A 27,750-nucleotide genomic window follows, 5' to 3' on the forward strand; every position below is an offset into this window, starting at 1 on the left:
GTGGAAAAGAGAGTGTTATTTTTCATTAGAATCTTGGGCACTTTTATGATCCTTTATTGGTCTCACCACAGAGGAATTTTGCCACTGCCCGAAGTAGTTTTTGAAGACCCTCTTTAGAAGTGGCTTTGCCGCTCTCGGGAAGATGGGGCTCCTGCCATCTGGTAGCTTATGTTATAAGACAGAAAATACAGAAAACGAGATTGATAAATGGGGTCTTAATTTCAGGCTAGTTGTCCAGTTACATTTTTCTTACAAAAGGCTTCTTTTGAGTTTTTACATGTCACTTTAATTAAGGAAGAACTCTCTGGTTTCATATATTTCAGTCTGTTAAAAAAATGTATGATTTCTATTAATATATAGAAAATCTCTTCTATGTAGAGAGATGATGGAGAAAAATGGCTTCTGGGGGGGCAGTGAGGGGCAGCGAGCAATGACAGAAGACCACGCACTGTGTGCACACTGGGCTTCGTGTTGGAGTTCAGTGGCATGTGTCCAACTTTTCAAGAAATCATAATTAATGTATGTTTCATTTGTTTTCCTTCTAGATACTACATTAGTAATGAATATAAAGGAATGCCAGGAGGAAGAAATCTTTATAAGTAAGAGCTCTGTCACATTGCTGACTTGAGTCTTTTTAGCTGATAAACAATTTCTGGACTTTGTTTTTTTGCCTTGTCCTAACTAATCTTAAACTGGAATTGTTCTTGAGTACTTTTATTCCTTCATAAATCAATCTGCATGCCAACAAAAGAGAATGGCTTTATTAGATGTCCTGTGATATTTCCAAACAATGGGAGGTTTGAGGTTATTGTTAATGCAATGTCTGTAGTTCACATTAAAAGAAAGCATTTTGAGGATTGCTTTGGCATTCTGCTATCTTTGAAACTAGACGATGGCATTATTCAATTCCTTCCTTTCATTTATCCTTTCATCAAGCACTTAATTTCCACTGTTGGTTTTACAGAATCCAACTTAATGACTACACAAAAGTGACATGCCTGACTTGTGAGCTGGATCCAGAACGGTGTCAGTACTATTCTGTGTCATTTAGTAAGGAGGCAAAGTATTATCAGCTGAGATGTTCAGGTGAGTCTGAGCTGCCTGGGAGGGGGCAGTAGTCGCTGTGCCTCCCACGTCTGTCTATTTGAAGCAGTTCTTTCCTTTCCTTTTGAACTTGAGGACCCCTTGAAATCACTACGGTTCTCTTCTCTCCGCTCACATTTAAGTGGTGAGTTTAAACTACCTTTTCTTCCCCTCCTAACCAAAAAACTTGCATAGTTTACTTTAGACTGAACATACACGCGCACGCATGCACATACACACACACAGACACACAACCCTTATGCGTAATGGGAGCACTTCCTCCTTAAATACACACATATTTCAGGGTTTTAAATTATTATTTTATGCACTTTCCTCTTTAAATGAGACAATGTATGTGGCCGGTGCCTGTCACCCAACATGCCACTGCTCTATCTTCTGTCACTATTATTTATTATGAATGAAGGACCCTGGGCAGGGAGAGGCAAAGTGACTTATGCAGGTCATACAGCTAGTTATAGGCACAATAGGATTCAAACACAGGCCTCTGCCTCCCAAGCCCTCCCTTTGAAACACTGCCCTAGGTTACTTCTCAAAATGAGAGAAAGAATCTGGATATTCTAAAAAGAAATGCCAATAGCAAAAAAAAAAAAAAAAAAAAAGGTTTTCAAACCAGTTATCTGAATCTTTCTTCTTTATTGTTATGTTCCTTTACGGTTCTTTACTATGGCTGCTTTTAGACATTGTTTTTTGGGCACATGCTTTTATACTAGGCACTGCATTAAAAGCTTTATATTCATGATCTTGTTTAATCTTTAAGAAAGCTCTATAAAGTAGAGATTATTATCTTCATTTTATATGTGAGGAAACGGAAGCATAGATATGTTGTCGTAAGTCACACAGCAAGTAAGCCAGGATTCAAACCCAGGTCTGTATAGTGCCTGCACTGTGGTTCCAATCAAGTGTAGAAATTAATATTATCATCCAAATGCATCAAAATTAAATTGCTCACAAAATAGCTTTTCTATACATTACCTTCCACTCTGCGACTACCACAGTTGGGATAAATAGTGACGATATGGGCTTGTGAGAAAAACACTTTCGCGTGCCAGAAAGGAATCGCTTATCCAAGTCAGGCACCCTGCAGATGTGCCGCCTGGCTCCGGGACTCCGGAGTGGGAGCAGCAGGGGAAACCCGCCCCTCCCAGGAGGCCGGTTCCAGGGCTCCCGGCTGGGCTGCAGGAGCGCAGGGCCTGAGCAACCCCGTGGTCATCTGGGATCACAGGTTTAGAGCTGGGGAATGATGACAGCTGCACTTCACCTCCCTGATGAGGAAATTGGGATCAGAGATGAGAAGGTGCCCGAGGCAGCTCGCAGGGCAGAGGTTCATTTCCCACTTCATTCTACCAAGCCCCATGCCTTCCCAGTAATACTTCTTACATTCAAATTATAATTATTTTAAGGGAAAAAAAAAACCGGAAAACAGCTAACATTTCTTAAGCTTCTTATCCATAATGATATTAAGTATGTGTTCCATCAAAGTTAAATGGTAACAAATGATATTTTTGAAAAGACATATATCCTGTTTTTTTTAAATAGTCATCTAAAACATATTTTTCCCTGATTATGTTAACAGGCCCTGGTCTGCCCCTCTATACCCTGCATCACAGCTCAAATGATACAGGTATTTTCTCATATTTTACCCTCTCTTTGCTTTTAGGAAGGTGCATGTGAATAGTGCAAGTGCATAGCATTGTGTGATTTTCCTTGGCTTTAGTGCCTTGACAATGTCTCGAATACAAGGCTTAGAACCTGAAGTATGTGTAGTCCCATCAGTGAATTTTGTGTTTGCTCATTACTGCGTTGCAGAAGCCAAATTCATGACACTGTAATGAATTACTGCTGTCTCCTGCATTTGTTTAGAACTGAGAGTCCTGGAAGACAATTCGGCTTTGGATAAAATGCTGCAGAATGTCCAAATGCCCTCCAAAAAACTGGACTTTATTATTTTGAATGAAACAAGTAAGTTAAATTCCTCCTGGAATAGTACTTGTCATGAAAAAACAAATAAAATATAACATATGTGATCATTTGATCTGAAAATATGCATTTTATATTGTATATAAATCTAATTTAGTAGGCTATTTTTCATGAAATATTTTGTCACATTCTTTTGTCTTAAAATACAGTACCTTTCTATGTAAAATTTAGTCTGTCAAGAGGAAAGGTATTTGGAGAAAATACGCTATTGCTAGTTCAGTTTTATCCCATTAGGAACTCTGGCATTTTACTAGTAAGTACTAATTGTGCATTTAACTTAATTATATCCTAATATATTTTATCTTTAAGCCAAAGAGATCAAAATTATCTGAGATGATTGTATAAAAAAATTAGTGTTGACAATAAATTAGTGTCGGGCTCTGGAGAGAAATCTTGAATTTTTCCTAACCCTCCTCCCTCCTCTCCTCCCATAGTTAGTCTAGTCCCGGGTCTGGCAGCCTGATCACAGATTATATTCAGAGACCACTAAGAACAATGAGTTTCTTCAACTAAAAAATCTTATTTCTTTCTTTCTTTGCTTTTATTTTTTTTTTTCCACTAAGGGGTAACAGCTTATAGGGGAGGGAGGAACCCATTAGGATTTATTTATTTTAGATATTTTTTTTAATTTAGGAGAATAGAAAATATTCAATGCATCTAATTTTAAATGTCAGGAAGAGCACTGGAAAGAGTAAGGTACTTCTGAAGAACAGCTTAGAGCAGTGTCACTCAAACGGATTTCGAATGTGAGTCACCTGGGACCTCGTTAACATGCACATTCTGACCTAGCAGGTCAGGGTGGGTCCTGGATTCCAAGGATGCAGTAAGCTTCTAGGTGGTGCCAGTGCTGCTGGCCCTGGAGCCTCTTGAGTGGCAAGAGCTTAAAGTTTTCCAGAGCTAATGTTGAAAGCCTGGTGCAGAGGCCGTTGAATACTGAGATGTGACATCTATTTCAGTTGGTAAACAGTGGGGAGCTCTGAAGGTTTTAGGGTCAGGGAAGCCCCATGATAAGATGGATAACTTGATAGGGAGTCCCATTGGTTATAACCATTCAAACTGCAGAAAGAAGGGCATGAAGGGAGTCAGGGAGGAGGGAGCAGGGAAGGCAGGACTATGGGAGTAAAAGAAACCCCAAAGAAAAGAGTGTGCATCTTCAAAACAGTGCAACTAAAATGCCTTCTGATCAACTAGTGCTAAGTCAAACAAAGCAGAGATCAAGTGGTGGGTTTGGCACGTTCATTAAAAACATCATGGTCACCTGATATTTTGACATTCTATTCAAATTATAATAGAGACAAATTTTTGTTTAAACAAGCACATTTAATCAGAAGGCATAACAATAATCAACAAAATACAAATTGAAGAGAAATCTATCTATATATTTTACTCCTAAATCTTTCTTTTCTCTTTAAGTAAAATAATTGTAACAAATAAAAAAAAAAAGGAAGATAAATGTTAGGAAGAAATAGCTCTAGAGATAAGGAATTTTTTTTTTCTTTTGCCTACAGTTTAAATCTACTGGAACTAGAAATAATTTTATTAAAATGTGGGGAAACTTTCTTTTTTTAAGATTTATTAGTATAACTCATCTTTAATTTAGAAGCAAAGAGAACTGACTCATTATTTAGAGACGAATTTTATTGAACTGATGTTAAATCAAGCGCAGAGAATCAAACAGACCCGTGGAAGATCATACAGAATGTGCACAACAGTTTGCTCCATGTAAACCCGATTTCCTTCTGTGAAACACAGAGCTGAAAATGGGAACTCAGCTCTGCGGTCTGGGATGGCGATAAGAATTACAAAAATGTTATTAAATCAGAATTTTAAAATAGAGTTGGGGCCAACTAAAAATCCTAAACAGCTTCAAGGAAATTCAAGAAGAGGAAAACATTTTGGAGGAAAACTTAGAACATAAGCCATAAACAAACTAGATAAGTAGATCAGATGCCAAAGAACAGAATCTTAAAAACAAAACATTAGAAATCCTAAGATGCACTTTTATTTTATGAGGCACCAATGTATTTAATAGATACATTAGAAACAACTTTATTGTTCTAACATTAACTAGTATTTCAACCTGAAAGAGGATGTATTTGTATTTTAAAAATATGCTGAATGCAAGCAGATCACTTTCTTTTTCTATTCTCATTTAACATAATGTTAAATTCTAGACATGACTCATCACTGACAGAGATAAAGAACAAAATCTTGCACTAATAATTGTTCTTCACTTACTAATTAATCTTTCTGTTTGTTTAGAATTTTGGTATCAGATGATCTTGCCTCCGCATTTCGATCAATCTAAGAAATATCCTCTGCTGTTGGAAGTGTAAGTATTCAAGATGAGGGAGCAATTTTGAAGTGTTGGAGTCATATATTTTTTGCCCATTGCAGCTTATTGAAAAATACGGCCAAAATGCATCCTTTCTTTCTTTCTGAATTGCTATCTACTATTTCCTCCTTCCATTCTGTAATCATAAACCCCAGTCTGTGTTTTCTCACATCTTAATAGAGAAGGTTGATACTCCTCTTCTGTCATAATAGTATATGTTTTTTTTTTGTTTTGTTTTGTTTTTTGTTTCTCTGAACTCCAAGGGAATTCCAAAAGAATTCTCAAGTCCACATTTTCATCCTTACTCCTGGACATTTTAACAAGCAAGAGATGGGTATTAACAGTCTTCATAGTTCCCTACCTCCAGCTCCCACTGGCTGCCTCAGTTTCTCTTCCTTTAGTTCCTGAAATTTTGCTGCCTGTGTGGTATTTTCTGTTCCCCTTTTTGGTGAAGAGAAGTGATAGAGGAGAGTGTTCATTACGATCCAAACTTCTTCAAGTCTTAGAGAAAGTTCTGAAACCACAAGTCTTTGAACAGTGGATGCGAACTCATGTGAACTCTAAACATGAAGCTTTGTGAAATATTCCTGACAATTATTAGGAATGCTCTATACTTCAATCCTTCTACAATTGCCCTGGTCTCATCCATAATGCTACAATGTCATACTCTTCCTGTCCTAGCTTGCATCATTTCCTTTATTAAAAACAAACTAACAAATGCGCTGGGTGCCTGCCATGGGCCAGGTGCTTAGCATAATTTGCCTTATTTTATTCACACAGCAAACCCGTGTGGTAACTTCTATTGGCCCATTATAGGGAAGAGAAACTGAAGCTTAGGAACGTAATTTTTCCGTTGTTACTGGCAAAAAAAAAAAAAAAAGGTTGGGGGCGGAATGGACACAGACATTAGTGTCAGACACAACTTTGTTCCATTATATTCAAAGTTCCATAAAAACAAAGCATAAAAGCACAAAGAAAGGAAAAGATAGGTATTTTAAACTTCCAGATGTGCTATTTTATTTCATTAAGACTAATTTTGACTTAATAAAGTCAAATTCATTTGCAACACTAATTTGTTTTAGGTTTTAGCTCTAGTACTAAAAAAGCATCCGTTAGAAAAAAATGATATTTTTATCTTCTTTGAGTTCCCACTAAGTAATGATTAGGTTCCACCCCCACCCTTCATTAGGAAAGGTAAAAAAAAAAAAAAAAAGGTAAATTAAGCACCTGTTTTTGTTTAGTTATTTTTCTTCTTTTTTGATGTCTAAATCTTTGTTTTATATTTTTAAAAAATCTTGTTTAATCTTGGAGTTAGGTAACTTCATACATACCTAATATTAAGGCAAGCTTTAAATCTACCAGATTAAATATCGTTGAGAGGCCCAAGGCATTTCACATGTTGTTAAAAAATGTTTACGTGCCCCCAAAAATGCATGAACTCATTCTTCTGTTTAAAGTTAGAATATTGCCATATTTAATTAAATTAAAATAATACAATATTTTCTTTAAAATTAAAGTTCTTTTGACTGCCCTAAGAAGAGGGAGGAAAACATTAGCAAAGGCATTCAATCAAGACTTGTCCAGTCCTATGGGGGGTGCAGTGAGCAAATGAGTCAGAGAGATGGGGTGGGGAGGGAACAGTTATTAGAGAAAGTCTGTGCCCAAAAGTCCTGTGGATGGTGCACAGATAACATAATTAAATGAAATGCAATGAGCTATAAGGTACTTTTCTTTAATAACAAACAGAAATGAAAGGGCTTAATGGAGATTGCACACATAGCTATGTGTAGGGTAGATTGTAAACTGTGAAGATTGCAGATACAAGGCCATTAAACTTGTTATTAATAGTAAGTAGAATGCCAAACAACATACCTGTTTTCCAATACAATCTATTTCTTTCATCTTTGAAGTTTTAAATAATAGTGTTCATTTGTACTTTGGTCCATTCCACAGTGATTTATGGAATCTTAGTGTGAGCAACTCTGTACTAGGTACTATGAGAAATGCAAAGCATATGATGCAGCGAAGTCCTTAAAAAAGTTACAACCTAGGAAATAAACTTGTACTCTAGGAGCATTTGTAAGCTGACATGGAAAGATGTATTCAAAGCTGCATTTAATGTCATCATTTTTTCATAACACAATGCTCCTATCCCAACTATTAGAGAAATTATTTCTTAGATTTCCAAAATAATATGATACTGTAAAAATGTTGGCCTGTGAAATGTATATTTGTTAGCAATCTTCAAAGATAAAACTGATGCACATCTTTGAAGGAAACACCCAGCCATTACAGTCGAGGTGCTAAGTTTTAGAGGACTCATTCTGTACACCCCAGGGGCTGGCACAATTTCAGGCTCATGATCGGGAAGGATGCACACTTCTTATCCCCAGGGAAGAGAAATGCAAGCACTCGTCTCTTCATTTGATTCAAGAAAACCGTGAAAGCTAACAATTTGGGATTTTTCATAGATATGCAGGCCCCTGTAGTCAAAAAGCAGATGCTATCTTCAGACTCAACTGGGCCACTTACCTTGCAAGCACAGAAAACATCATAGTAGCTAGCTTTGACGGCAGAGGAAGTGGTTACCAAGGAGACAAGATCATGCACGCAATCAACAGAAGACTGGGAACATTTGAAGTTGAAGATCAAATCGAAGCAGCCAGGTGAGTGACTGGAAGATGAATTCAAAGGTTATCTGATTTTTCCCCCCTCAATTTATATTTTCAAATTGTAAAGTATAAAAAAGAATTTAAAGTGTCCTGGGATGAATTTGTAATCTCACATTTTTGTGGTAGGTTTTTAGTGAAGATATTATGTTTAGATAAAAATATATGACATTATAGATTTATATAAAGTTCAAAAAAAAAAAAAGCATTTCCTACATGCCTCTCTGTATGTGACTCTAGAAAGAAAGTTGGCATATGTGTTACAACCTTCTAAGAACAGAGACTTGAAATTCATCAAAAATGTGGACAAACTGAGTAAATATCTGACCAAACAAGCAAGCCCATCCTTTACAGTCAGGGATAAGCCAGGGAGTTTAGCGTACATTTACTTTGTAGGGGTGACAACTATGAGGTCCTTGGAGTGGCTCCTACAGTCTGGATGGGGGCGACTCTCCTATTTTGGGAAAATTGTCACACTTACAAGGGCTTCGTTAAGTATGGAATCACATCTCATTCTTGTGCTCTCCACTTACGGGAGTATAAATAGACGTGATCTGGCTTAAGAGAGATTTTTAATCATGAATAATGGTTACCCCGTAATGTGCACATACTGTGGGAAGTGTTTTACCTGCAGGCATTGTCACTGAAGCCCTGGGAGGTGGGTGTTCCTACCCCTATTTCAGGCATGGAAATGTAGGCTCTTAGGTTAGGTAACTTGCCAAGGTGAATCAGGGTTGGCATCCAGTTTCACTCTGAAGCTTAACTTTAATTAATTTCAAGTGGTAAATGGGAAATGTTAACTTTGAGTTTCTGTAACCAACTGCAGGGGTGTCTGGAGAACCATGATAGTGGGGATGGTGGGGTGGTTTAAAATAATGTTGTGAAACCATAGATGAGAAAATGCAGAAAGATCCATGAATTATTAAATAGATGGAAAAAATGCAAGAAAAAAAAAAGTGATAACTAAAAAGGAGACAATTTGTTAATTATCCCTGGGTGGATGAAATTCTCTTGTACCAAAGTTAGTGATTAGCTAACAATTAAAAATAGAGATTTAGATTAGACAGAGGATAAATTTGTTTAAGAGTGAGGATTTGGTATTTTAAAAATAAATTTTTCTCTATCCAGACTGGTCCTCCGTGAGAGAGGGCATAGTTTCTAAGGCCTCTCATATCTGACCAAAGAAACCCCCCAAATTACAGAATTGAGTACCCACAATATACAAACCTGATTTAAAAAGTAATGAGATGTACTGTAGCTATACAATGGAACACAATTTCAAAACTAAAAAGAACTATGCGCAACATGGATGAATCTTACAAACACACCGTTGAATGAAAGAAACTAGACACAAAAGTGTACATCTTACATGGTCCAATTTATATGAAGATCAAAACCAGGCACAAATTCACTCGATATTTTTGTGGAATCAAATAATTAAAAACATTTTATTTTGTCCTTTTGCAAAGAGGAAAACGGCCTAGAGGCTTGTGATAGTATGCACAGGTTGTGGTTTCAAGGATATGTACACTTTGTAAAAGTTTATCATTGTACATTAATAATTGGAAGCACAGTTCTGTATGTGTGCATTCTTCAATTTTAAAAAGTTTACATGGAGAAGATAATGAGTTGAAAACTATTTTTCATTTTTTCTAATACTGTTTAACTTAGGGCAGCCTAGGACATATATCAACAATTGAAAACACAAAGACTCTCAGAGTCACATACAGGTCAATACAAGCGCCACCTAAGCCCCCACAAAAAGTCTCATGTGCTAGATTTTTTTAAGTAAAAAAAATTTCCTTTTGATGTAAGGCTACGATTAAGAAATAGGTGCATAAAACATTTTTCTCATTTCTTTACCTGGATTCCAATTCTGAACACAGCTTAGTTAGAAAAAGACTTCTTAATCCGTCAAGGAAAAATTGCTTTCTATTTAATGGTGCTGAGCTAACTAATCAACACCCAGCATAAGAAGGGATTTATTTAGAGAATGGTGTTTAAGTTCTCAGGTAGGGGGCCCAGAGACATCTCTAAGCCCTGTTCAGATATTCTTCAGGCCCTTATCTCTCCCCATTGCAGGGGCAGACTATCTCAAACTGAAAAACATCTGGAGAGATTTAAATTCAATTATGTAAAGAAAAGTGCATCTGGGCTGCAAATTTTTATATAAAGCTGTGAAAAAAAAAAAACTGCCAGCATTTGTTTTCTGTGAATCATACACACACACACAATTTTTATGGACTCCAACAAAAGTAAACCTTGTTCATCTGGATCTTAAGTTAAAATGATAGATATTTATCTCAGGTGTTTATTTGACTGCTGGCAGTAACTCATCTTAGTTTCTGATAGAATGAAATAGAGAATAAATGGCCAGCTTTCATATTTGTGCAGTGTCTTAGCTTTCTATACACAGGGCAATCCTGATTTGTGAACTTCTATGTGTTTTAGACAATTTTCAAATATGGGATTTGTGGACAACGAACGAATTGCAATCTGGGGCTGGGTGAGTAGTTGTTTGACTGATGAGTCTGTATGCACTCCTTAGTGAATATAACCCTGAGCAGGTTAATTTATGTTTTGTATGTAAATATTTGGAGGAAAGTCACGTCTATCGAGACTTAGATCTCTGGGAGATAACCCTCTAGAGTCTCCACTGAGCCAGGCTTTAAACACCTTTGTTTATTATGATGAGGCAAGTTCCTGAGGAAGGGAGAGCAAGAGTGGAGGAAGGAAAGAGGGAGGGAGGGACCGAGGAGGAGAGGGAGGGGAGGGAGGGAGGGAGACTTGTTTTTATGAGTCAGTCAGTAAAGATTTTGTGTTTATTGTTTTTTTCTTTAATCAGTGCTACCCAGTCACCAAGGTCAATAAATTTTCCACGCTTTTCCCCTTACATTTTACCAAGAAAAGGGATCAGGCCTCTGAAAGTGTAGTCTTCAGATACTGTCCAATTAAGGCCAATTTAAGCCTCCTATACCATGCTTTCTATCTCTAAAGAGGCACAGTATATAAAGATGTGAGAAATGTGGAAACTGCGACTCGCTTACCATATGTCCTTATTCTTTTACCTCCATAAAAATAACTGTTTCCATTCCTTAGTCATATGGAGGGTACGTAACCTCAATGGTCCTGGGATCGGGAAGTGGCGTGTTCAAGTGTGGAATAGCCGTGGCGCCTGTGTCCCGGTGGGAATACTATGGTATGTAATTGCTGTCAGGTATGAGGAAATACAGAGTGTTGACCTTAAAAATGCTAGTAACAGAGCCATTCCTTTCTGAGTTTCAGCGTTTCTACAGTGAATAATAGGCTGATTCATCTTAGAGGTTCTTTTTGGATACCTATAATAAGACGATCTCATTTATTCTGCTATTGTGCAAGGCTGAGTGGTGTTATATTTTATCACAGGTTTAGTTTCTTATCAACAAATTCTGTTTTCCAAATTTCAAAACAGCCCCAATGCTACATTTCTGCAGATAAATTCTTCCTTGCCTTTACTCTGATTTGGGGGCTTCCCGTATTAGCAGAATAAAAGCAGTGGGTATCTCTTTCCCTTTAGTTCCATGTCAAATATAAGTAGGGATTTGGGTGGGAAGAGAGTAGGGACAGTGGAATTTCCAGGCTGGTTTTTTTTTTTTTCCCTCACTCTTAGTAGGTGAAAGCTACTAAGAGCCAGAATATGCTCTTCATCGTTGAGAAAATATTATTCCTATAAGGCATCATACACCTCTAAGGCTATAATTCCTGTGGGGGAGGGAGTGAGCAGGGGAAGACTAGGCAGGAGGGAAGAGTCAGATGTGGGGAGGAGATGAATGGCTTTCCTGCACCTCTTCTGACCCGTCTCAAATCCTCTGTGTAGTATAAGGATAGAATCACTGATGATGCATAAGCTCATTAAATATTTTATATCCTGATGTGCGGTAGTACCAATCCTGTGGAAAGCCCTCTTTAAAAGTCTCTCCCAATCAAGAGAAGCCAATGTAAAAAATTCATTGCTATCTGTTAAAAAAAAAAATCAGAGGGCATAGTTATCATTTGTTCTACATACAGTGGATTTGTTTTCACACAATATGTTTCTGTTTGATATTAATTGTTCTGTTGGATGGCTTGTTTTTGGAGACCTCTGGTGGTCGATAAAATAATAAAAACAATCATTGTGAGTTTAAAAAATATAAAAATATGTAATGATAAGAAGAGAACTTCATTAAATATATATAGATCAACCTAATACATAGGAGTTTTCTAGAGTTCTTATGTGTGTACAAATTTGAACAATTTCACTCAAAGATAGGATAAAAGGAGCACATAATGGTATTTCAAGGCATATTTCTAAAAGTTTACAATTGCATTGTGTAGTTATGCGTAATTTTTTTAAATGTTATTTTTAAAATTTTAGATCTTCTTACTCACGTAAACCTGGTTAGCATAAATAAGAAAGGGGCATGGTGTTCTAAGACAAGCAGAATTGAAGTCTGAAGCTATTTGGGGAAAAATTTACTTTGCTTTTAAAGGCCGTTTTCCCCCCATCAAATGTACCACCTCAGTTGTTAATATTTAAATGTTAAAGTTTAAAAAGATATGATCATATTATGAAGATCTTATATTTTAAAGTATTCTTTAAATATTACATTTTTATATTAGTATCCTCTAAATATATAAAATTACATATTGTCTGTACTGGTTTTAATCAAAATAATAAAGTATCACTGTTAACTCATTTTGGAGGAAAATATTTTGATTTTCATAGAAATAGCATGAAGAATACATGTGGAACAACACTGCTCAGTGTAGTTTTTAATTTTTTACACTAGTCATTAAAAAAAATTATAATGTTGAATTTAGATAATATATCCATTTACAGAATTAATGAAATCAATATTAAAACACCTGTACAATTACAGTGAAATTCAAGCCATTACCCTATATAGCATAATGGCAATATAATATTCTTATATTTATTTACTGTAATCTGGTCACATAAGGGGACAACTTTCAAAACAGTTATGTCAGAATTCTTAAGTTATATTGGAATTTGGCCACAATAAATTTTCTCACTGATATTCTAGAGCATACATATACAATGTATGATTTAATTTTTTTAATTGGGCAAAAATATGTTTAACTATCTAAAATAACCAAACCAATTATGCAACCTGTTTTTTTCCACCATATTTATAGATAAAAGAGCTTATGTCATTTCAACAGACTGATATTAATGTAATCTGTTTCACAATGCTCAACTGTTATAACACAAAAATTGAAGCCTCTCCACAAAGTGAGAGAAAACAAATGTTTAACTTGCATTATGATGGAGTAGCTGAGCCAATATGGGGACATACAGAAAATAAATGATAACTGAATTCTTTCTTTTCGTTATAATGAATCCCGACCTGCCAAAAAAATAAAATATGACTAAGTAAACAACTAGTCATTGAACATTGGTAAGGGTTTCCGAAAGGAAATGGATTATCTATAGACTAGGGCATATACCTCTGTCAGGACCAAAAACATATGGACAATTGAGGCATTAGGTGACTTCCTAACTAAAATTCTTTGAGAAGGTCATATGATAACATAAAGACTCTTTACCTCCTAGCCCTTCATATTTGACTTTTCTGCAGGTGGATTATTGATTGGATTTTAGATCATCTAATTTGATCTCCCCCTGTCTCCATCATGAGGGCTGAGTGGGAATGGCTTAGGGCTGAGTATGGACAGGTATGAGTCTGAGTGGGGTTCTGGGAATTAGCATCTCTGGCTACATTAGCAAGCCAAATAAAAATGACCTGGAGGAGATACTTCTGAGGGTAACACTGTATTTCTATACATAAGTTAAAACATGAAAACATGAAAAATCGCCCAATAAAAGGAAGAAAATTTATTGTATGAATTAAGCTTTTTTCTTTTTTTCATCACAGATTCAGTGTACACAGAACGTTATATGGGTCTCCCAACTCCAGAAGACAACCTTAGCCATTACAAGGTAAGAGATAAGGAATATACCCATTTTATAACCTATTTATAAGTGGTTTAAGAACCTTTTTAAGTGTATCTATTCTAGAAAATATATTTTTTATTTCCAACAAAATTCTTGTTAAAAAGAAATAACACAGGTGGTTTAGAGATACTCCAATAGCTTCCCCTACTATATTCTGCATAATTACAGTCTTTATCGTATGCTATATAGGTCACAATATGCATTCATTTGGAAATACAAAGCAACATCAGATAATTACTTTAATTATAAAAATTTCAGTTTAGAAAACGTCACATTCAACATATTCCTTTAGAGCCCAGAAGACTCTGTCAACCTTTAGCTATATATTAAAATTTCTTATGATATTATCATAAGTAAGATTTATATACAAGCCTCTAATTTTCTTACTCATAGCCAAATTTGCAGAGTTTTCTCATGCAAGATTTGAGTAAAGCAGGTACGAGATAGGAACAGTTGGGCAGTACCCTGAAAAGCCCTGAACCCGAATTGCTGAATAGCATCCATCCAACAGGCTGGTTGTCTGATAGGAGAGCTGGTGGGCAGGTTGCTCCGCAGATGCACTATAGCATTAAAAACAGGGTGTGGGTGGCACTATCAGCGACACCCCCCATGTGCTGGTGTGGATGCCATGGCAAAGCCAGGGCATTTTCTTTGGTGCCACACTCATGCAGCCAAAGTGCTGGCATAAATACTAGGGACTCTTCTAGCACTTTGATCCTTCCAAAACTTTCCTGATTCTATTTGTCATGTTAGTTAAACAAACAAACAAAATCCCTGAAACTTACAGCTGACAAGGTAAATCATCTCTGATGTTTGCCTTTTCCAAAGGATGTTCAAAATTCTTCCCAGGACAGTGAATTAACAAGAAAGAAAAACAGCAAGAATAATTTAAGAACATAATTTCCCCACATCTGTGTCATGACTTCATATTAATACATTGCTCTGAGCAAGATTTGTGCATTTTTTGTAAGATGTCATCATTATTACTATGGATTCTGAAGCCATCTGATCCAAACAGTAAAACTCAAAGATTCTAGTTTTACCTGTTACTTTCTGGTTACTTAGCAAGGAGTGTGTGTGTGTGCGCGAGGTAAGGTGTTTGTGTTAGTGCCTGCATGTGTGTTTTCGTATGTTTTTCAGTCCAGATAGAAGAATAACAATATGCAAAGTGAGATGCACAAGTCATCTTCCTCTAGAAAACAGTCCCTCGATCAGGTTATCTCCATGTCTGCTGAAGGTTCCGTCTGAGACGTTGGACTCAGTTCTCCCACTCTTTCTCCTCCACAACCCATAAGCTGCCTTAGACATCCTTGCCCTCCTCATAACCGTGTTGCTGCTGTCACATAACCTATCTCCTTTTAATAACAATAACCCAATTTGTCTCCCCGTAGCTTGTCTTCCCACACTCTAGTCTATCGCGCACAAAGCTAGAAGATGAACCCCTATCCACAACCCTTTCCCGGTCCTTTCCTGTATACTCAACTGAGTCCCATCCTCACTCTTTAGCCAGGTGTCCGGCACCTTCTTACAATGGCACAATTTGTCCAGAATGCTCACTGTTCTCGGAATGTTTCTGCAGCTTTCCATTTTGTGGCTTTGCCCTCTGCTCCTTGTGCCTGGAGTGTCATTTCCCCTCCGTCTCCAACCCGTTAGGAAACCCGCACAGCCCTCCCACTGCGGTAGCATCCCCTGAGTCCCATATTTTCCTTGTGCAGCTCTTAATCCGCGTTTGATTCTGTCTTGAACTAGTAGTTATCTCGTACTGGATTTTCCCCTCTGCAGTACTGTTAGCTATTCAAGGCTTTCCTCAACATCGCATTCTTTGGATTTCCCTGTATGAGGTATAGACCTTAAATCCTTTCTTAATTTAATTTAAAAAACTTTTTGAAGGGAAACATTGCTATACAAGTTGTACTTCTTCATCACTGCTCTCATTTTACAGCTTGAATGTTCTTGATAATGACCCAACTAGAAGACTTAAATTTGATTGCCAAAGGGTTTTCTCAGATACCCTAATCCCTGACTCTGGCACATGGTGGATGATGAGTCAAAAGTTCCTCTAGAAAATCCCATTCAAAAAAGTCTTTTGAACCTTCTTAGAAGCACAGGGTCAAGTCCAAACCCTGACATCTGCCTCCTCAAAGAACATCAGCCAACAGGATATTTCCTCTTCAACTTGCCCTCTCTCTATAATCATATAGGATAATTCACTTTAATCTGCCATTTCAACCTGCATCTTTCCCAGGTCTTTCCTGTCGCCTCCGCTTTCCCACACAGACCCCCTCTTCTCCAGCTCTGCCCCCCACTGCGGTGGCCATTTTCATCTCTCCCCTTAGGTGTTCGCTGCATGAGGTAGTCATGTAAATAGAAGTCACTTCCTACTGCCAATGGCAACACACGCACACTGGGTGCACAAAGTCACTCTTGCACTTCACTGCACAGATGGCACCCGAGGACTGTTTAATCCTTCCACGCCAGGAGTCGGGTTTTCTTGGCACGAAATTCATTGCTGGCAATGGACACATTAAAACTGCCAGTACCGGGGAGCTAAAGGTTCCCAATGTGTTACTCCGAGGAATTATTTGGGAGGGTGATAGTTAAGGTGGGCAGGATAAAAGTGAGGCAAAGGCATTTACGGAATTGTCTCCACCTTGGTAAAGTTGCTTCCTCTGAAACGTGGAGAACTGAATCTATGTGGAGAACTGAATCTAAGTGCCTATTTTTGGTGCACAGCAGGCTTTAGAATAAAGCTGCCCTCCTTTGTTTTTTAAATGAGCCTGTGCTTTTGTCTCTGGCAAGAATACATTCAAAGATTCTATTTTTCCTCCAAGGCCCCAGCTGCCCCTCTGGACCCCATCTTTTACTTCTCTTTCCCAGGTTGTTTTTCTTCTCTCTCTCTTTCTCTCTCTCTCCCTTCCTCCCTCCCTCCAGCTCTCCCTCCCATCCTTTTTGAAAAGACAAAGAAGACAATTCCTTAGAGGCTTTCACCACCCTGTGCATTTCAGTGGGTCAGAAAGAAATATTTTAAAAACGATTTATATTTAGTCTGGATCAGTGACTCTTTTCAGTACACTGAAGATCAGGAATGCCCAAAGTGCGTAATAAATGAGGCCTTGATATTTTGTCCATGTTTTTCAGCTAAAGAATTATTGATACAACAGTAGCCAGAATTATAGCCTTTAGAAGAGAATACAATGTTTAATAAAACTCAAATGAGAAAATAATTCGTTATTAGATCGTTGATGACCTGGATTTGAAAGAATGTCGAGAAACCCACATCATCAAGAGAAGCACATCTTGTGCAGGAAAGGCTCTGCTTACCATTGAGGACAGGGAATTAGAGGAGCCATTTGTACACATGAATGGAACAGGCAGGGGCACCGGGTGCAGTCGTTCAGCGTGTGCCCTGCTGAAAGAGAGTCTGCACTGCGGCTCCTCCGGCCTGCACCCACAGAGCTGAGCCAACCAGAGGGAGTACCCTTTCCTGTTCTTTCAAAGCTGCCATACAGATGTGGGCCCCTGGCACCAAGGCTTAGACCCAACGCAGTGACACAAGCAGTGACTCCATAGGACGCTGTTTGGAGATAAACACCCACCTATTGCCCGGCAGCAAGGCAGGAGCACTTTTAAAGGATATCAGGGACTCTAAGAGGAAAGATGTTCACTTCCCTAAAATCCCAAGGAGCTCGTCCCAGAAGCTCTAAATGGGCAGCCAAAGTGGAGCGGGTGAGAAATCTGAGCTAATGAGTCATGTAGCTCGGTAGAAACATCTTTTCTGCAAGGAGTATCAGTTCCCAGCAGAAAGAGATGGTGACAGATTTGAGCAAAGAAATGAGACATCCAAGGAGACAACCCTTACAACCAGTAGCAATAAGCAAACAACTGTAGCCACCGTGAGGGGTGGGTGCCTGACTAACATGGATGAATGGCCTCTCATATGCTCAATCATAGGTCTTTTAGTCAAATCTGTAAAAAATATTAGCGTGCTAGACTTTCATTCACTCACTCAAGGTACCCGGTGTTTTCATTGTTCAAAGGTTTACTCCTTGTCGGTGCAAAAAAACAAGATTTGGGGAGAGAAATAAATGAGAACAGGTAATAAAAGATGAACTTGAATATGACAAAGTAGCCAATATGTATAAAAAAGACTCGTGGCTTCCAAATTGTGATTGCGAATCTCCAGAAATTCCATGACTTGGGAGCATGTCAAGAAGGGAAGAGGAATGTCCAAGAAGTTACAGTTCCAACCTCCTCCCCCGCCCCCCAACCATAGGGAACCATTTCATTATTTCATTCGTTTTTTCCTCCGTTTATTAGGTACCTCTATGGCCAGACATTATTCTAAGCTCTTTACATGGGTTATCAGGTTTAATTCTCCCCCACATCCTCTGAGACAAGTATCCTATCTCCATTTTACTGATACAGAAACTGAGGCACAAAAATGTTATGTAACATACAGACACGGAGGGTTAGGAAAAGGAGAGGGCACTTACCTGCATCATGAGGGAAAGAATTGGGAAGATGGGGGAAGAGCACAGATGCTCTCCATAGGTGACGCCGAGGGGAGGAGGCAGATCAGCACGGTAGACAAATGAATAGCAAGGAGAGTGGTTTTCTGGGGATTTGTGAAGCGGGTCCAATGAACCGGGGGATAGCGCAGAAGAAGGGCTGTGGGAAGAGCAGGCCAAATGGTGGCCAATAAGGCAGGACATAAGCCTGGGGAGGGAATGGATTTATGAATACACACAGAGAGAAGTACAAGATCAAGGGCAAAAGAAGTGGGGCCCAAGTCCTGGGCCTTGTTGCCAAGAGAAGAGGGCAGCCTGGAACACACAGAAGGGACTGATTTAACTTGTAGAGGAGATTTATTTTGCATTTTGCTCAAAATTTGATAGGCTTTTGGCAAGTGTATGAAACAGTCATAGATTTGGCAGTCTTCTGCTAGCAGATTTGAAATGTTCAATCCTTAAGAACTGCTGCATCGTTAGGTTATGCAAAACAGGGTGCAATTTTGTAAATATGCCATCTTGTACTGATTTGACATTTGTTCTATTATCCCAGAATATGCCAAAGGGAGAGAGACCTTCAGATTTAAGCCAAACCTTAACTTGTTTGTTGAGTGCTGATAAAATGTTGACTGCTGTGTGATCTTTAAAGAAGCCAGTGTTGCTTGGTGAGGCCTGAGGTAGAGCCCCCTGTCTGGGGTTGATGGGAGCTCTTTCCTTGGCATCTCATGGGGACAGTTGTTTGATAGATGTAAACAAGTAAAACATCCGATATAGTGGGTTGACTTCATTTTTTTCTTAAACATTTTGTGTGGCCTCTGTTGTGGCATTAATGATGCTTCCCAAAATGGCATCAGTTAATATTATTTGTGCAGCTTTGGTTGCAAGTAGGAGAATTCATAGAGCAAGCTGGTAAACCCAAGGTAATATCCTACTGAAGTGCTGGGTTGCCATCCATTAGACCCGGTGACTACTTGCTTTTTCTATAAGAGCCTGGAAATGGTGATGGGTGTTTGGCACTCATGGCAAGTGACAGTAGAATGTGATAGTAAGGGACATGGAGTTAGACAGACATGTATTCAAATTCCGTTTCCACCACTTACCAGCAGTGTGAGCTTGAGGAGGCGCCTTGACCTCTCCGAACCTCAATTTCCTCGTCTGGATAATGGGATAATCAGACCTACCTCCCTGTGTTATTGAAATGATTAAATGAGACACCCGTGCCTGCCTTGAAGCAAGCTTTCAAATCGTGGCAGCTGCCATCATTATTATCTTCCGAAAGCAAATTGTCCTTATGGTTCCTAGATGGCACATGGGGTCACTCAAAAATTGTTATACCTTCTGTTTCTCATAGTACTCTCTTACTGTTATCAGCTCTCTCTTTTATTTCAAAAATACAAAGATTTATTTGTTGGAAGGTAACTGGGGAACCAGCATGATCCAACAAGCAGCTACAGATGGTTCTTCTTGGGGATTGAAGGAAAAGCTCCTCACAGAGATGCTGTGGAATCGGCACTGCCACTGGACCAATCCTTCCCACTTCTCTTTGCCAGACTGTTGCTGGCAGCGGGGCTCTCCGGAAGTTTCTAGCCTCAGGAGAGTGCCAACTGCACCACCATTGCATCCTTGCCCATTTATCACTCTGAGTTTCCTTTTTAGTAGTTGGTGATAGACTATTCAGCTTCTAACTTAGTCATCCATTTCCTTTTTTATTTCTGTTTCCATGGATAGGCAAAGGGGGATTATCCTATCTTGGTGGGTTGAAATAGCATAATTAAATTTTTTCTAATCATTAATCATACCTTAAATTAATGCCTGCATTTCTTTCACTGGCTTTGTATGTTACCTTTACAGCTTAAAGTGTGCCATACAGCGAACTGTAAAGAGTCTTAATTGGGAAGCCAGGATGCAAAGTCTAGGAGGGAGTGATCAGTGGTTCTGGAGGCAAGGTGACACAGCTGCGTTTTCCTGGGGGTGGGGGGAATGTTCTGCGCAGCCTGAGAGCCTTAAAGTGGGTGTGTGTCTCCCGGCTGCCCGTCTCCCTCTTCCAGAGAGGCCCCTCTGGAGACTTCTAGTGAGCAGGGGAAGTGTGCATTTGAAATGGCACACTTATCTTGCAGTTGCAGGGGAAGCTTTTGTTTTATTTTTCTCTTGCTGCATTAAAGTATTTGTCTTTCTTTCTTTGTAGTGTAATATTGTTAATGTAAAACAATTTGCATCATGACACTTTTATCACAGTTTTCGTCTTTTTCTCAGTATGTTGCATTTCTCACCATGTCTAGTTCATCACAGCTACAGTGTGTACATCACAACATTTATCTTAGGCTCAGGGTTTTACTTGTTTATAAAAATTGTCTTCTTTCAGCCTGTATTCACTCCATTTAAGAAAAAAAAAAGGCAGCCAGAAACTGTTTTGGTCCAAACTCCAGTAGTTATCACATTCCTTGCTAACTGTCCTGCGTATTTATATGTCTCCTAACTATTACTCTATGTTTCAATGACATTTCTCAGTTTCATGGCTCGGGGAGGTTGTAAGAGCAGCTTTTGCTATTCAAGCTGCCAAGCAAGGCAGGCCCATGAGGCTTTTGGAGGTGAGGTGAGGTGACACAGTTGTATATTTGGGTCAGGTCTGGGTGTTAAAGTTGACTATCTTCCATGAGCAAAGAGCTAAATTTAATTTGGGGAGAAACAAGGAGGGAGGAAGTCAGCACAGGCTGAGAGCATGGCTAGCAGAAAGGATCACTAAAGAGGACTCTAATCAGGGCACCTGCCCCTGCGATCCAGGGTGTTAATGTTCACTGTCAGTATTCAAGCCTCAGCCTCTCCTGGCTCCAGCTTTGAATGCACAAAAGTGTCTTTTAGGGGACTCATTTTGACCCTTTCCTCTCTGAAGGGCAGAAAACTGCTCAGAGTTCTATCGCCATTTTAGGCTATACATCACTTGTACAGTCGGAAAATATGCCTCCCAGATCTCGCAGGGCTGTGCAGACCAATCTCTTTCCCGATTATTTCAGACTGAGAAGGCATGGGGTCTCCAGAGGGTACCAGTATTCCTGCTATTATTGTGTACTTCAAATTCCAGGACAGTTAATTAACATTTTATTTCACACTGTTCCTTTGCTGAAGACCACATGATAAGCAGCTTGGAATTTTAGTAAAGACGCAGTGCAACATAGGAAGTAAAAGGGGCTTTGCTGTCAGATTTTGTCCCCCTCTTGCTGTATCGTACCTGGTGCAGGTTACTCATCTTCTGGATCTCTATGCCTCCATCCATAAAGCAGGGTTGGTATAGACCTATTTTACATGCATGTTGTGAGAATTAGATACAACAGTGCTTTTGTAAATCCTTCATTGTGCTTAACACAGTGACAGAGTAAATGCTCAATAGATGTTAGCTGTTATTACTAATGGAATGGGGCATTGCTTGAAAGTGGGCAAAACGTATCTCAGTAAATTTCAGAATGAGACTATTTTATTCTGTCCACCCCAGCTGATAACACTTGCCTCTGCAAAACTAGGACCAAATATGGTGGACAATACAAGTGCTTAATAAGTTCTTTCATTTATTCATTTAATTTGTAAATACTTAGCACTGTATAAAATGCTAAGATTAATGAACAATATAGACAATTCTTTTTTCTTATGGATCTTATTGTTTAGAGGGGTATATAACAAATAAATATTGATTGACTAGATAAAAAATGAACGGATAGACGAATGGTCATGTTGAGATGGATGGTTGGATTCATATATGGATGTATTTATCTGAGACATCTCACCAGATAAAAAGTTTCTCAAAAATAAAGTAAAATAAAAGTATAACTTTTAAGGAGTCCTCAGTGTTGATTCTGAAAGTTCATGAATAAATCCTCAATTTGGGTCAGAAATGGAATATGGTCAAGACAAGTGGGAACTAGCCTACTCCAGAGTGGAAGGCATTTGTTCTAAGTTTATAAGGACAGGGTGACCTCGGGACATTCAGTCAACTAAAACATTTTGGGTGACTCTGTCCTGAAAATTGTAGACAGAATGTTTTTTTCCAGAAACACTGTGTCACAGAATTCTCCTATCGGCATCATAAATTTAACCAAAAAAAAAAAAAAAAAAAAATGCTTTGCCATGTCTCCTGGTTCCTACTTCTGTGAGGGAGTACAAGGAGTCACAGACATCGCCCCTTATCCACAGGGGATACATCCCAAGACTCCAGTAGATGCCTGAAAACAGTACCGAGCCCCATGTACACTATGTTTCCTGTTTCTTCCTATACATACATACCTATAATAAAATTTAATTTAAAATTAGACACAGTAAGAGACCAACAATAATAATAAAATAGAACAATTATAACAATATACTGTAATAAAAGTTATATGTGAATGTGTTCTCTCTTTCTTTCAAAATATCTTCATGTACTGTACTGTAGGAAGCTGCAACTGCGGCAGGTGAAACCATGGATAAAAGGCGACCACTCAATTCTTATTCCCATTTTACAGAAATCAAGGCTCAGAAAGCAGCATGTCTCCAGTTGTACAGCTCGCTGATAGTGAAGCTGGGACTAGAATACTGACACTCTATCCTTAGCCTTATTCCTTTCCTGCCAGGCCGCCAGGGTTCCCATCAAAAATCTTAAGCTGTTGTTAGCTACAAAGGTAACTGTAACATACACACCTTGGCTCTCATCGAGTGGACTTTGGCTGTGGGACCAGCCATGGAGTGGCTACTGCCCCTTGCCCAGCCCAACCCTTAATAGGATAATCAAAGCAGACTCTAGCTCACTCCCCCCCAAAGCCACTATAGTGTCTTTGTGACATTTCTACCTTCATCCCAACTTTGTAAATATCTCCCAATTGTCATCAGATGACTAATTCTGTACTTTCAATGACTTTGTCATCGAAGACCCCTGATCCTCGTTCTAAGAGCCCTACCTGGCTCGGGCCATAAAGCCGTCTCAAAAAGCTGACCTCCCAATTTTTTACCCTATTTCCCTGGCTGATTTGGGAATGATTTGATCCAATAGCAGCATTTCCCCCAGCATACAGAATGAGGCAGACAACAACCCACTGATTTTCTAAGGCCATTCTTGATCTTTTTTACCCCTTTCCCCTCCCATATGTTACATTTGCCTAGGTTTTTAACATCTGTTCCCAAAGAGGTAATATTTGCTTTTCATTCAGAGCCTAGCAATGTGGACCAAAGTTCACATGACATATTGCAGGGTATGTTTAGTTGCAAATGCTATGTACAGGCTCTTTGAAATGTAGCATGTATGGCACCATGTGACACATGGTTGCCATGGTAATACACTTTTTGGCTGAACTACAGCAGAAGCCCATGGAACATACATTGCTAATATGAGACTCTGCCCTGTGCTAATGCATAGGACACAGCCAATCTGGGATCTGGGACTCAAGGGGCTTTGCATGCAGGCTGGGTGGCAGGTGCCCTCTTCCTGCATGTGCAGGGAAGATGTGGCATCCTCCCTTTCCAGTCCTGTCTCCCAGGCACAGGGCATGCTGTGCATTCTGCCATGCATGGAGACAGCATTTGCTTGAATATCGGTTTGCTATATTTTGTATCAAAGGGGGCCCCAGCTGAAAACATTTTATTTTGTAAACTGAAGTGAAAAATCAGTTTATGGCAGATCCTTTTTTGAATAATGACATTCTTTTTCCCAATTCCAGAATTCAACAGTCATGAGCAGAGCTGAAAATTTTAAACAAGTTGAGTACCTCCTTATTCATGGAACAGCAGATGGTGAGTTTCAGTTAATTAGACTTTTTAGTATCACAGACAGGTTTGCAATTTCACTACTGACAAAACAAAAGCATGAGGGGCAAGACTGTTACATTTACTTCAATAAAACAGTGTTGCTTTCCACAACTCACTTGTCTTGGGCTAAATAGGATGCTGAGTTCTAGAACTTCAAACAGTCCCTTTCTTCTTATGCCTTTCCCACCCTTTGGTATCAGAAAATTGGAACAGCTATTAGCTACTTTATGTTTCCTTTCTCTCCCTGCAGATAACGTTCACTTTCAGCAGTCAGCTCAGATCTCCAAAGCCTTGGTGGATGCTGGAGTGGATTTCCAGGCAATGGTATGGAAAAACTTTGGGCACCGGGAGGGAAGTTGCTGGTGGGGCGTAGTTTCCTCTTTCAGGCCTACTTCTCATAGAGTACTGGAGACAGGGACAGAATAAAAAGGAGTTTTAGTTTTCCAATGTGAAGTTAGAGGAGTGCTATCCTTGAGCCATACACAGAGTAATATTCAATAATATTAGAGAGTTCGGGGTTGAGAAGCACAATGTGCATATCCCGTGAGTGTCAAAACACTATCTCCTATTCATGTGATTGCTCAGTCTCCCTATTTTGATTCAAAAAAAGTAATCACTTAAGGAAGTGTGTGGCAGAGTAATTCTGAAGTGAAACCAGCATGATAATAGCTCGGCTCAAATATGAAAAGCCATTTCTGTCTAGTGTGTATTACCGGCCATTCTGACAACAGTGGGGTATTAATGATCGGCACACTTTAGTTTTACAATTGCCGTGTTATCTTTGTTGAACAACCACAGGCAATAAACAATTAGGCTTGTTTTATAAAGTCAGAAATGGCTAGAGCAGTTGTTGCCTGTACAGAGGCTCTTTCTGGGTATTAAGTCAAATTCATTTTCTGCATTAGAGATTTTTCAGATTAAGAAGAAAAAAAATATATGCACACACCCGTATGTATATGTGTGTCTTCTAACACTGTAGTCCTCAACCCCTGGGCCACGGACCGGTACCAGTCCCGTCCCTGGCTTGTTAGGGACCGGGCTGCAGAGCTCCACCGGTCTCCTGTCCACTCTCTGGCAACCCCCTCCATGGAAAAATTGTCTTCCATGAAACTTAGGAACTGGGGCCACACGGCAGGAGGTGAGCAGCAGGCCAGCCAGCCAAAGCTTCATCCGTATTTACAGGCTTACAGCCGATCTCCATCACAGCATCACCGCCTGAGCTCCCCGCCCTCCCCTCCCTCCGTCCGTGGAAAAATTGTCTTCCACGAAACCGGTCCCTGGTGCCAAAAAGGTTGGGGACCACTGTGAGTCTAACACACATGATTTGCTCTGTGCTCAGTTCAAATGGTGCCCACTGTATAGGAGTGGAACAGTTATTTGATTCTGAGAAAAACTGGTATATCTTTTGGGTCAGATTTTTATAAGAAGTTGAATTTTTCCACTATTTAAAGAAAAGACACATAATACTTAAGCATTTTCTAAGCATTTTTTAAAAGTTAACTTAAGTCTCCATAACATATGTTTGCCCAGAAATAAATGACTTTCCAATTATTTTAATAAAGTATGAGTTGGTAAATTTTTGCCTCAGGTCATAAACTCCATCTACATAAATGTTAGACATACAAGTAAAAAAAAAAAAAAAGCCAGCATAAAAATCTAAATTTGTCAAATAATACATTTTCCATGTAACCTTTTTTGAACAACCACAGGCAGTATTACATTTGACTTTTGACTTCACTTACGTTAAACATACGTATGTAATTAAAATAGACTTCTCCAATTTCTTAGTGATATATATTAGGAAAAATGCCTTCTAAAATTCAATTATTTTAATACAGTTTATCTTACTACAGTGTAAAGAAATTTGACACTTAACACTTAATTAAAACAAATGGGCTTAATGGGATAAACATTCCTTCCTATGCATGGCATGTTTCTAAGTGTCCTTTGAGTCCAATATGAAAATGGATTTGGGCGTTTTAATTAGAATTTACATATCCTTAAAGCACTATGCAGTAAGCCAAAATCACAGTGAGTTCTCTCAGCACCTGCAAAAGAGAATCAGACTTCTGTAGGACAGAACAACATGCCCTGGAAAAGCTTTGGGGGAAAATGAGACACCCAGCCTGTTTGATCCTGTTTCAGTGTCTAAACAGTTTCAGGAATTAAAACACTGTGTTTTATACCACGTATGCTCAGGAGAGCACATTTGAATTTACTTATTTTTTTTTTAAAAAAGAGGACCGACTTCCTAATTTTGCCCTTTTTTCTCTCTCTCTAGTGGTATACTGATGAGGACCATGGAATCGCTAGCAGCTCAGCACACCAACATATATATACCCATATGAGCCACTTCATAAAACAGTGCTTCTCTTTACCTTAGCACCTCAAAACGGCGTGCCATTTAAAGCTTATTAAAAGCCATGTTTGTTCTCATTATCTCAAAACCTCACTGTCAAGATGATCTTTAAAAAAAATGCACTTAAATCAAGAAATTTAAGGTTACCTTTGTTCCCCAAATCCAGACCTATAATCAAAAGTAGGGGCTCTGTCTTCACAACAGATTATTACCTTACAGAAATTTGAATTATCCAGTTTGGTTTTGTTTATCATTTAAAATCATTTCCACATCAGCTGCTGAAACAACAAATATGAATTGTTTTTATGTGAGTTTCACATAGGTTTCCTGGCAGCATTTTAATTTTTTCCAACTGGACGAGTCCAGATTTTGTCTTCTTTAAAGGGATTAAAAGATGTGGGTAGGGACAAGATAAGAGGGAACGGGGAGAGAAGATGGCAGGACATGGCCGGGAACCCAAGTCCAAGCACACCAATCCGACCAGGCTACTGTCAGCTCCCCTCGGAGAAGAGCTGCTCACAGCCAGACTGGCACAGTTTTCTGAGAAAGACTATTCAAACAGTCTCAGGAAATCAAATATGCAAAGCACTGACTTCTAAGTAAAACCACAGCAGTTGAATAGACTCCAAAGAAATGTAAGGGAAACTGCCAGCAATGCAGGCCCCCAGGTGCCAGTTATGGCTATAGGTGCTACAAAAACACAGCAAGGGTGATGGGAAAGCATTGTAAATGTGCTTTAAAAAAAATACTGATGTTCCTAGTGAGAGAGGCAGCTTGAGACTGAGATGTGAACACATCAGCTTGCCCTGTTAAAAGATGAAAATATTTGTATCGCAAATCCTAACTTGAAGGAGTCTTGCATCAATTTTTCATATTTCATTTCTTTAAGCATCTTAATTAAAAGAATGTTTTAACTTCCTTGGACTCATTTTTAAAAATGGAAAATAAACTAGAATGTTATGTATTATTATTCCCATTCTACATACTGTGGGTTTTCTCCTGGTCACTTAATAAATGTGCCTTCATTTTTTTCAGAA

The 27,750-nt window shown here is 38.8% G+C and overlaps 1 protein-coding gene across 4 annotated transcripts in view; it reads left to right on the forward strand.

Annotated features, from left to right (window-relative positions):
- DPP4 (dipeptidyl peptidase 4) overlaps nucleotides 1-27,750 on the forward strand; it is an 81,476-nt gene extending 53,726 nt beyond the window's left edge. For 3 of the 4 annotated variants that reach the window (XM_069472046.1, XM_069472052.1, XM_069472057.1), the window contains exons 15-26: nucleotides 546-599; nucleotides 965-1,086; nucleotides 2,678-2,725; nucleotides 2,965-3,063; nucleotides 5,344-5,413; nucleotides 7,888-8,082; nucleotides 10,537-10,591; nucleotides 11,185-11,284; nucleotides 14,001-14,065; nucleotides 24,267-24,339; nucleotides 24,605-24,678; nucleotides 26,636-27,750. In XM_069472046.1, coding sequence (XP_069328147.1) covers nucleotides 546-599; nucleotides 965-1,086; nucleotides 2,678-2,725; nucleotides 2,965-3,063; nucleotides 5,344-5,413; nucleotides 7,888-8,082; nucleotides 10,537-10,591; nucleotides 11,185-11,284; nucleotides 14,001-14,065; nucleotides 24,267-24,339; nucleotides 24,605-24,678; nucleotides 26,636-26,737 — 1,057 coding nt within the window. In that variant the 3' untranslated portion in view covers nucleotides 26,738-27,750. The remainder of the gene's footprint in view (nucleotides 1-545; nucleotides 600-964; nucleotides 1,087-2,677; nucleotides 2,726-2,964; nucleotides 3,064-5,343; nucleotides 5,414-7,887; nucleotides 8,083-10,536; nucleotides 10,592-11,184; nucleotides 11,285-14,000; nucleotides 14,066-24,266; nucleotides 24,340-24,604; nucleotides 24,679-26,635) is intronic. The other variant, XM_069472062.1, reaches the window with a different exon arrangement.

This window comes from Eulemur rufifrons, chromosome 1 (genome assembly GCF_041146395.1).
Source record: "Eulemur rufifrons isolate Redbay chromosome 1, OSU_ERuf_1, whole genome shotgun sequence".
In the NCBI taxonomy this organism is placed as follows: domain Eukaryota; kingdom Metazoa; phylum Chordata; class Mammalia; order Primates; family Lemuridae; genus Eulemur; species Eulemur rufifrons.